This window comes from Pteropus vampyrus, unplaced genomic scaffold, assembly GCF_000151845.1.
Source record: "Pteropus vampyrus isolate Shadow unplaced genomic scaffold, Pvam_2.0 Scaffold16, whole genome shotgun sequence".
Taxonomy (NCBI): Eukaryota; Metazoa; Chordata; class Mammalia; order Chiroptera; family Pteropodidae; genus Pteropus; species Pteropus vampyrus.
This window is the reverse complement of record NW_011888797.1, coordinates 9,014,359-9,024,965: the sequence shown is the minus strand read 5'-3', so window position 1 is coordinate 9,024,965 and position 10,607 is coordinate 9,014,359. Positions and strand designations below refer to the sequence as shown.

The 10,607-nt window shown below is 51.7% G+C and overlaps 1 protein-coding gene across 1 annotated transcript; it reads right to left on the bottom strand.

Moving 5' to 3' along the window:
- Positions 1-2,045: 2,045 nt before the first annotated feature.
- HMOX1 (heme oxygenase 1) lies at positions 2,046-8,684 on the bottom strand. The gene is made up of 5 exons (XM_011387201.2): positions 8,514-8,684; positions 7,338-7,458; positions 4,819-5,310; positions 3,849-3,948; positions 2,046-2,777 (listed from the first exon to the last, which is right to left on the bottom strand). The coding sequence occupies exons 1-5, from the start codon at positions 8,534-8,536 to the stop codon at positions 2,647-2,649; spliced, it is 867 nt and encodes a 288-aa protein (XP_011385503.1). The 5' UTR covers positions 8,537-8,684; the 3' UTR covers positions 2,046-2,646.
- Positions 8,685-10,607: the final 1,923 nt, after the last annotated feature.

The window sequence follows — 10,607 nt, the reverse complement described above, 5'->3', positions numbered from 1 at the left end:
GGCCGAGGGCCGAGGGCCGAGGGCCGGCGCGGACTTGTTGAGGACTCTTGTGCACTCTCCTCAAGCCTTTCTAAAGGTCGCGCTGGAGAACGACCCCTTTCAGAGCCACGGGGTTAAGGAACCAGGGGTTCAGAAGCCATAAGTTCCTAAGAAGTGCACGCTTGCCCCGTGCGAGCCCGCTGCCCCCTAGCGGCTGGGAGGACGCGGCCCCCTGCACCCCTCCTTGGTGTTCTCACCGTCTATCACACTCTTCCAAAAGTTGGAGACTAATTAGATGCGAGACATCTCTGGTCTCCCTAATACCTCTAGGGCCAAACTCGGCCCAAAGTTGGGACTCAGGGATATTTTCTTAGACCCAAATGGGGATTTTTTTTTTTAATCGTAGAAGATTTTAAATTATTTGGAAATGCTTTCAATTTGCGAAAATTCATGACCAAACATCCAACGTAACTTGAAAAATGAGAAGATTTGGGAGAACTTGACGTGTTCTCAAGCAGCAATAAGGGCTGCGTTATCTCTTTTATTCCCACCCCCCAATATGAACTAGAAACTTCTTTTTGCCACATTCACTCAAACATATATTTGCAGAAAGTGTTTAAAATGTGTTCTTTTACAATGTATAAAAATTACATCAAGTGAATCTGAAACTGGCTTTTCTCATTAATACTTTATGGAAGTCCATCTGAGTTGAGACAGATTTAACTCATTCTATTTAAGTTATTTAATTTTCCATAGTGTGAGTAGGATGTAAATTTTTCAGCTATTTTCCTATTACTAGAATAAAAGACAGTTTCTCTCTCCCCTCCCTCCATTCCTTCCTTTCTGTGTCACTATAAACAATGACTCTCCATGCTCCCTTCACAGAAAACTGGAAACTGAGCCCAGGGTGGGAAGAGCTATCGTTGCTGTTTGGATGCCTACTTGTTGCCTACGCAGACTCATGAACAGTGGCCCCTGGACCTGGTTGCACTTCAGAATCTCCTAGGGAGCTTGTTGTAAATGGGATTCCAAAATCCAGTCCCAGGTTTCCAGAATCAGAACCTCTCAGGGTGGGGCCCAGGATTCCCCCCTGTTGATTCTGATGCCACCATCCAAAGACTGCTGTTTGGACACCCCTGGATCCTCCCACTAGCCGTGGGAGGTAGGTATATTGTTCTCTTTTTGCCAGTGAACAAAAGGAAACCTGAAGTGGCTTGCCCAAGGTTCCAGACTTAGTGACAAAGCCAGGACCAGGGACAAAGGACCTTCTGACTCTCAGTCTTCACAAATAGTTGTCTAAGGAAACTTCACCTTGTACCCTGCTTCCCGAATACACCTTCAGCAAGGGGCTTTCACTTTCCCACATTGAGAGCTTGCATTTTAAATATTCCAGCGACCTCCCTGACTTAGGGAGAAGGCTTGGGTTATAGAGCTGGACAGACCTGGTTTAAATCCTTCCTGCCCCTCAGAGTGGTTCCCCTCCTCACAGATTTGCGGTGACGATTAAATGAGATGACATGAGGTGAGTTGCAAGAGTCATTTAGCAAGAATCACAAAATCCTGATCTCTGTTTCATAATAGGAGCTAATGTACAATGTTGGCATTTTACATGCATCTCATCTGCTTCTCAAGACAGGCATGTGAGGGAGATCTCACTGAATTCATGTTACAGGAGACAGGACTAAGACCCCAGAGAGGTTACTAGCCAACCTCAAAGGCAGGGCTATGAAGCAGAGTAGCAGGGACTTGAACCTAGGGTTCTAACTCTAGTCCCTAAGATTCACTGCACGGGACTCATAAATTTTATCCCAGAATCTGCTTATTTCAGCCTAACAGGGCAACCCCATCCTCAGTAAAGTTGAATCTTGCATCAAGCAAGATTCACCACAAAGATTCGCCCATCAACTACTTAAAGCTCACCCCTCCACAAATTCTCAAAGCACAACATCCAAAACGGGCTTTTGCCACCTGCACCTTCACCCCTTCTCCCCACCAGACATTCAAGAAATAAGTGAAGAAAGGGTCAATTCTCCAAGAGTCACAGAGCCCAAGAAAAACACTTCAAGTTACTATCAGGCAATGTAGTTTATTATTTTACACAAAAGTCAAGGACCAAGGTCACAGTGCTATTAAACATTTCCCCCCATCCCCCCACCCACTTCAACCCTGCTATAAAAACAACTGAACACAACAAAACACCACAGTCCAGGCTGGGCCGGAAACAAAAAGTGGCTCCAACAAAAACAAGACAAACGCAAGACACAACATCTTGGCACATTTATACGAAAATTGCCACGGCCCACAGGAAAAGCAGTCCTGGCACGTCAACAAGGGGATCGCAAACCCAGGGCTTTTGGAGGTTCAAGATGGCTGCTACTTCTGGCCACATCTTCTGGGCTCTGGTGCAGGAACGTGGGAAGGGAGGGGAGGGTTCTGAGGGCTGAGAAGTACCCCTCGTCCCACTCTGGAAGGTCAGGTCATCAGCTGGATGTGCTTTTGGTTTGGAAGACACGGGAGAATCTCTCCTTTCCAGAGAGGGATGGGGGGCCGGCAGGCTGGCAGGCCCCCATGCCCAAAGGGAAGGAAGCCAGCTGAGCGTTTCCTCCTCTAGAAAGAGGACCCTCCGCTGGACAGAGTTCATGGCCCCGGGAGCCAACACGCGTGCATTCACATGGCATAAAGCCCCATGGCAACCGTTGCCACCAGAAAGCTGAAGGTGAGGACCCATCGGACTAGCGGCACCTGGGAGAGGATGTTGAGCTGGGACTTCCCTCTGGGAGTCTCCGTGGGAGTCGAGACTGAAAGAGAAAGAGGGTCAATGTCAACAACAGGTGGACAGTGGTGGGGTGTCTCACACCACAGAAAAACACAGCAGAGGAGCCTCAGCAGTCTCTAGTACAGACCCGCCCAATGCCAGGATCCTGCTACAGCACAAACAGGTGGCCCTCTAGGCACTGCTTGAATACCTCCAAAGACAGGATGCTTACTGCCTCTCCAAGCTGTCTAACGCCTTCCTTTTCAGCCAGCCCACACTGCGAGACCATGCCCTCCATGGGGACTCCAGGGGACTAGACTTTGAGAACTAGTGCCTTAGGGCAACATCACCTCACTCCACCAGGTAGCCAATCCCATGAGGACTGGCTACATCCCATGCTCCGAGGCACAATCCCATGAACAGAGGGGTCCACATGGTCCTGGCGCACGTGGAAAAGCCACAGGCAGGTGGGTCAGCGTGGCACCGGGAGCAAAAGCAGCTCGATGGGAGCTTCACCTCTCCACTCCCCCGCACTCCCAAAGCCACACACCCGCCCGCGTGTGTGTCAGGCTCAACGAGCATCATTTTGGGGAGCGCTTTGGTCTTTCGGGAAGTTTCCCAGGTATTCTCTCCCAGCACAGTCACAGCCTCGACAGCTGTCTGAGGCACACGTGGGAGGGACTAACACGCGACAAGACCCAGAGGCTGCATGTCTTCCTAGCGTCCCGTGGCAGGGAACAGCTAAAACGGGTCCCGCATCAGGGCATCTCAGGAACTATTAAAGGGCCCCAAAAAGAACCCAAGTTAAGAGGATGACTTCGCCCCTGACTTCCCAGGTTCTTCTGTGTGTAAGTCTCCACTTCTGAGCCCATGAATTAGAACTAGCTCAACCACTCTTGGTTTTGGAATTAGGGAAACTGAGGTAGGGAATGGTCACATGGCTTGCCCAGAGTCACACACTGAAGGTTGACCCCGTGTCTTTTTGCCTACACCCCAACTTCTCATTTACAACATTCAGAAGACAGAAGCGTCAGGAGATACTGGAGTCAGACATCTGGGCCAGGTGTCCCCTCCATGGAGCCCAGAGGAGACGCTGTTCCCCAGAGGCCCTCACCTTGCACCCTGCTGCCAGCCCTCCGGCGAAGCCCTGGTGCCTGCGAGGGGTTCTGGTCCTCAGCTTTTCGGGTCAGGCACTCCTGCAACTCCTCAAACAGCTGAAAGACAGAAGACACACATACCCATCTCCGTGAGGGATGGCGCTAGGCCCCAGACAGCAGTGGAATCTGAAGTTTTGTTGTGATATATTTAGGACATAACAAAATCATAAGAAAAACATTGAACGTTTGTGTACTTTAACCGGGCTTAAGAGATAAGATATTACAAGGGAGGGGCTTTGTCTCCTAACAAGTGCTTGGACCAGTCTCTGCTGGTCCAAGGCTGGGAGCAGGGAGCCAGAGGCCATGAACTAGAAGCCCTGGTTCCCATAGTGCCTCCAGGTATGGGGAGCGCAACAGGAATCTACAACCTCCGGGTGCCAAGGAACCATTCAGAACGCCACCCCCCAGCACCACCCAAGAATTCATCCTTCTAAGCTTTCTCAAAACCCGTCTTTCCCCTGGACTTGAGACACTTGTAGAAAGATACATCCCGCCTCTCTGGCTAGGCCAAGAGGCCCTAGAAAGCAGAGGCCATGTCTGTGGCACCTGTAACCCCTGCAGTGCCAACCTGGCTACACGCAAGCGCGCACACAACTTGAGTGCTGTCACAGAGGCTACAACTGTGACACTCACGCCCCTGTAAAAAGTGACTAGTAGTAGACGGCTGAATTGCACCAGGCCCTGCTATGGAGACTTTACAGGTATAAACTCATTTAACCCTTACGACAACTCTAAGAGGTAGGAATGACTATATCATTTTACAGATGGGGAAACGGAGGTACAGAGCGATTAAGGGATTGGCCCAACATCACCCAGCCACTGAGTGGCAGAATAGGAACACGGGCCCCTGCATCCCTGCATGTAGCTGTGACCCTCTGCCCCCTCCCCTGACGTAAGAGACAAGTCCCTGAGGGGCCAGACCCTCACCTGGATGTTGAGCAGGAATGCAGTCTTGGCTTCTTCGATGACCCTCTGCCTGACCTTGGGGGTCATCTCCAGAGAGTTCATGCGGGAGCGGTAGAGCTGCTTGAACTTGGTGGCGCTGTCGATGTTGGGGAAGGTGAAGAAAGCGAGGCCCTCGCCGGAGCTGGGCAATTCCAGGGCCTTCTGAGCAATCTTCTTGAGGACCTGGCCCCCGGACAGGTCGCCCAGGTAGCGGGTGTAGGCGTGGGCCACCAGCAGCTCGGGCTCCGTGCGCCCCACCTCATGGAGTCGCTGCACATAGCGCCTCATGGCGGGCGTGTAGGGGATGGCCTCCTGCCAGTGGGGCCCGTACCAGAAGGCCAGGTCCTGCTCCAGGGCAGCCCTCCGGTGCAGCTCTTCTGGGAAGTAGAGGGGGGCATAGACTGGGTTCTCCTTGTTGCGCTCGATCTCCTCCTCCAGGGCCTCATAGATGTGGAACAGGGAGGCCATCACCAGCTGAAAACCAAAGCGAGCGGGTCAGGCCGGCCGAGGAGAACCACCTCCCCCCGCATGCAGCCCCTTCACTGCTGCCCTCGTCCCCTCCCCAGGCTGGGCTCCCACCTCCTGCCGGCCCCTCCACGCAGCAGCCAGAAGGAGCGTCGCACGAGAAACACTCGATCACGTACTTTTTGAGCCGAAAACCCTTTTATCTCACTGGGTAAAACACGTGGCCTTCATCCTCATAAAAATCCAACGCAGTTGCTATCCCCACTTTACATAAAAGCAAACCAAGGCTCAAAAAGGACATGGACACTTGAGGTTGCACAGCTAGTTAAGAAATGAAACTGGAGTCAAGCCCAGGCCTTGCTAGGGAGCCAGCCGTCATGACTCGGAGGCAGGGGAATGAAAGCGCCAACAGGAGACAAAAGCCTCTGGCCTTTGACCTCTGGGTGACTGGCTGCAGGGCCTAACTCTCCTTCCCAGAGGCCCATTCGGAACCCTGTCACCTCTGGACGCTGAGCTTGCGGGGGACAGGCCCAGCATACCTTGGCTCAGGTTACTCCCGTTACACATTAATATTCTAGTTTGAGTTCTTAGGAGGATAAAGTTTTCAGTTGAGGTTTTCGGGTTATAAACCTTCACAGCAGCCCCATTTCTCAAAGGGGCAGAAAGCCAGACATCCTGGTACAGAACAGCCTAGGCTGCTGAGCGTGACCGATCTGCTTCTAACCTCAGCTTGGCCAGTCGGCAGCTGTGTGACCGTGGGTGAGCCACACACCCTCTCTGGGTGATCTGAGGTCTGAGCGACTGTGCAAGTCAAACCTTGGTCCCCGCCCCTGCAAAGGGGATTCTCCGACCACACTATAAATGGGCTTGGTGTGAGGGTCCAGTAGGATGACACAGGTAAAGCACTAGGCGTAGCCTGGCACTCAGCAAGCAAATCCGAGTCTGGTGATCAAATGCCACTTCCTTCAGCATAATCTAAGTGAACCCTGGGCCCTCTCAGGGACTTTGAACTCTGGCTTAGAGGCGAGATCCAAATCTACGATGGCCAGCGATGGGCTATTCCAGCAGTCACCTCCCAGCTCCCGCTGCCTCCAGCCACATTACAGCAACTGGGTATATGTCATCTTTTGGGGTTGGGGAGGAGCATGAAGAAGGGGCAAGGGCTAGACCCAGGGCCCATGGGATGTAGCCGAGGGCCCCAGCTCCCTTAGAGCTACATGTTAAATCTCCCTTCACTGGAGCACCTTCTGGGTCGGACATGGGGAAGCGCCCAGACTGCAAAGATGGTGGGATATGGCTCCTCCCCCCACACCTGCTCTGTTCAGCCCGAACGAGCCTCTCCTCCGCTGACACTTTCATGCCCACGCTCGTCTGGTTCTTTGTCAAGTGTCTCTCTTCCGTTTGCGTGAACTTCACAACAGCGCTGGGAAATAGCAAAGTCAAGGCCTGGCCTAAGGTGAGAGCTTCGGAAAACCCTTCTGTTGAAAGCTCTCTCCACGGATGAAGGAAAGGTGCCTTTGACCTCTCAGAAAGGTTAGGTGACACGTCCACAGTCTTTTTGTGAGGAAAAGGTTGGGCTATGGCTCAGACCCACACTACCCCTTGCCTTCAGAAGCAGATTAGAATTAAGTCAGGAGCACAAGCTTTGAAACAAGACCAGCCTTGGCTCGGTTTTGGCCTTTCCCACTTACTGACTGGCTAGGTCCTTAACCCCTCCGAGCCTTTCTTCTTCTTTATCAGGGTCGAGGCACAAATTAGAAAACAAATGCATAAAATGCCCAGCGTGGAATAGGTGCTCAGTTGACGGCACTACCGCCCCAGCCCTTCCAGAACACCACATGCGGGCTGTGAATTTGCTGTGTGACCTTAGGTAAGTCACCTCCCTTCTCTGATCCTCAATGTCATCATCTGTCAAATGACCCTCTCAGACATGCCCGTCTGGGCCCTCAGCATCCCTAGTCCCAGTCCGCACTAAAAGCACTGGCCTGAGCCTTGGACACACCCATACCTGTCATACCCTCCAACAGGACACATACCTTAAAGCCTTCTCTGGTCACCTGACCCTTCTGAAAGTTCCTCATGAACTCAGCATTCTCCGCCTGGGTGTGCACCTCCTTGGTGGCCTCCTTCAGGGCCTCTGACAAATCCTGGGGCATGCTGGAGGAGGAGAAACAGAGTGACCGTGAGCAGGGTTCCTCCCGACACTGAGCTGAGCCTCCGAGGGGGCTGCTCGCCTGCTGGCAGGCCCTCAAAAGATTTTGGCTTTATCAGGCTTCTCTGCAGAAGTAAGTCCAGCCTCCCATCTAATACACAGGCCATCAACACTCTTTGATAACTAAAATACTATATAATACGGTCCCCAAACCAATGGGGGAATCCTAGCAGCAGTTTTTCTCAATGGAGAGGAGGCAGCACAACCCAGCGAGAAGCAGCAGAGGGCAGGGTGAGCATTTGGATTCAATACCGCAATTGCTGTGATGCGCTTTTAAACCCAAGATTTAATTCATTTATTCTGTTGAGGTTTCAGGTACAAACCTCACAACCCCCTATAATGTTATGCTCATGGTAAAAGCATTTGGGTTAGAAAGCCTGAGAAAAAGTTTCTTTCCAGAAGTACGTCTGCCATGTGTCTTTATCACACCTCTCACATAATTCTCATCTCTGGTTTCTCTCCTGCACTCCTTCCAGAAATATCACCCCCCCGTTCTGTACGTGCAGGTCAAATTCTTGGTAGAAGGGAAGCAGCCAGACTTGGACATTGACAAACAACCAAGATTCAGATCCCAACTCTGACACCTGCTAGCCTGGCTACCCTGCGCTTGCTGCCTCCCCCGTCTGTAAAATGGGGACACAGTGGTGTCCCCACTGACGGCTAATGAGAGATGGACTCTGCTAAGAGTGGGCTCTGGAAATAGAACCACACACTCACCCAGGCTCCCAAGGAAGCAGAGGGCACCTCCAAGCACACTCAAAAAGGTCCAATACCAAAAACAAAGCGACACTCCCAGAAGTCACCGGCCCCCGGGCCAGGGAGCGGGGCGTGTAAATCACCTTTCATCTCTCTAACTACCCGCATGGGCACAAGCAGGATTAGAACCCAGCTCGTCCTGACTCCCAAGCCCAAGGAACGGGCGGCTTCTCGGCTCTGTCTGGCGGGTCGGGAGGGCAGGGGCTCCCCCGCCGGCGCCCCCGCCCCACCGCCCCGCGCTTGCCTGTCGGGCTGCGGGCGCTCCATCCGGCCGGCGCTACGGTCGCTCGGTGCTGACTTCGGGTCTGGATCCGACGTCTGAACACGCGCGGAAAGAGGCAGGCGAGTGACTGTGCCGAGAGCCAGGTCGCTCCGTCAATTTATCCCCGGGGCGGGTCACGTGCAGCCACCCAACAGCTGATCTCAACTTTCTGGCCCGACGTTGCAACACCCAGCCCGGCCGGACCACGCCTGCCCCTAGCCGGCGAGGGCGGAGGGGGAGTGGTCACATGAGCCCTGGAAGACAAAGCTTTTTAAAACAGGACGTTAAAAAAATAAATAAATAAAAGACTCATCTGGAAATCTGAGCAGCTGTGTGATTTTGCCCCTTCCAGAACCCTCCAACCAGTGATTGGACTTGGAACGCCCTAGGAATCTGAGGGTTCCAGGGAGCTGGGAGGCAGTGCTGCTTAAAGCTGGATTTACCCTCCCCAGCCCACTCCCTAAAAGTCACCTTCTCCTGAGACCTTAGGCTGACAGCCTGCCTACTCATACTCCCTTTAGAGAGTTAGGGCCTGTTATTTGAGGACCTCCTAAGTGCTAGAGACTACACTGTTTTCATGGTTCATCCCTACAACTATCCTGTGGGGTAGATCATTCCCATTTACAGACGGGGAAACTGAGGCTGGGGGGAAATGAAGTGGCACGCCAAGGGTCACACATAAAGTAGGAAATTGGGACCCAAGTCCCAGGTGAGTCCAGGTCTCTGCCTGCCTCCTCAAGGCTCTCTTAGGACTTGGTACACAACTTGACAGGGACAGATGCTTGTCATACAAACTATCTCTCTGCTTAACGTAGGGTGCCCTTCCAGGGCTTGTCAGGTCTGGCTCATCTTATCGCCAGTAGCCCCTCCAGGCCGGGACCACATCTGGCCCTCACTGATCTGAATTAATTCTGCATGAGATTGATCCCTTAGGACAGGGGGAAAGACGGTCACTGGGTGAGCCCAGAGGACAAAACAAACGAACTGGACAGTTCCTCTAGTCCCTTCCCAATGCCACAATTCTGGGTTCGAGATTTAAAAAAGAAAGAAAGAAAAGAAAAGAAAAGAAAAGAAAAGAAAAGGTGATTTGGCTCATTACAAGGATATTCTTTGGAAATGCAGGTAGCAAGTGCCCTACTTCTGAAGGAACGCAAGGATAGGCTGGAGGATGGCCTGTCAGGCATGGGTTCCCCGGTTGGCGGACTGGGCTGGCCGAGTTCAGAGATCCCTTCCACTCATGCACATCAGGAGTCTCTGATCCTTGGAGACAGTCTAGGGGAACTAGGCAGGTACAGGTGGGCAGTGGGTCCGTCCAATTCAAGGTCAGAGTTCTGGCCCATGATCTACCCCCTTCCAAGGTCACTTATCTGAGTTTCAGTCACCAAATCAATCCAATGACCTGTGAGCTGCTGAGCCTTCCAGATAGATGGGCGACAGCAAAGAATTTTGTCCTTTGCATAAACTATATAACCACCTTTTGCTTCTATGAACAACAATAACAATACTAATAGCTAATATTCACTGAGCATTTACTGTGTGCCACATACTATACTAGACACATGTATTAACTCATTTAATCCTCATACTAACTCCCTAAGATTTGTATTATTATTATCTCCCATTTTACAAATGAGGAAACTGAGGCAGAGAGGTTAAGATAAGGGTGCCAGGCAGTCTGAAACAAAGATTTCAAAACTTACAGGTGGGGTATCATCTCTCAGAATGCAGCAGAGGGTAAGATAAGCCAAAGGAGTTATTTCCACTTCAGTCCAGAGGGCACCTCCAAGATCGTCTTGGAAAGGCTCATTCTACAGTCAGAACTGTTGCTGCTAGATGATTTCAAAAAGAGTTGCCAAGAACTTTCTGGAAATGAAGACTATTAGAAACCAATGGCCTCATTAGAATGGAAGCTCCAGGAGGGCAGAGACCTTGTCTGCTTTGTTTTGTAAATCCCCAGAGTCTAGAACTGTGCCTGGCAGGTAGCAAATGATCAAGAATGAATGAATGAATGAATGAATGAATGAATGAATGCCACAGATCTCTTTCTGGTAAAAATGATAACATTGCTAGGCTGCC

Bases quoted from the DNA above. Each gene is read 5' to 3' on its own strand.
- HMOX1 (XM_011387201.2), bottom strand. From the start codon at position 8,536: ATGGAGCGCCCGCAGCCCGACAG. The intron at 7,459-8,513 runs GCAAGCGCGGGG...CTCCTCCTCCAG, and splicing joins GAGCGCCCGCAGCCCGACAG to CATGCCCCAGGATTTGTCAG. The intron at 3,949-4,818 runs GTGAGGGTCTGG...TCTGTCTTTCAG, and splicing joins CATTCCTGCTCAACATCCAG to CTGTTTGAGGAGTTGCAGGA.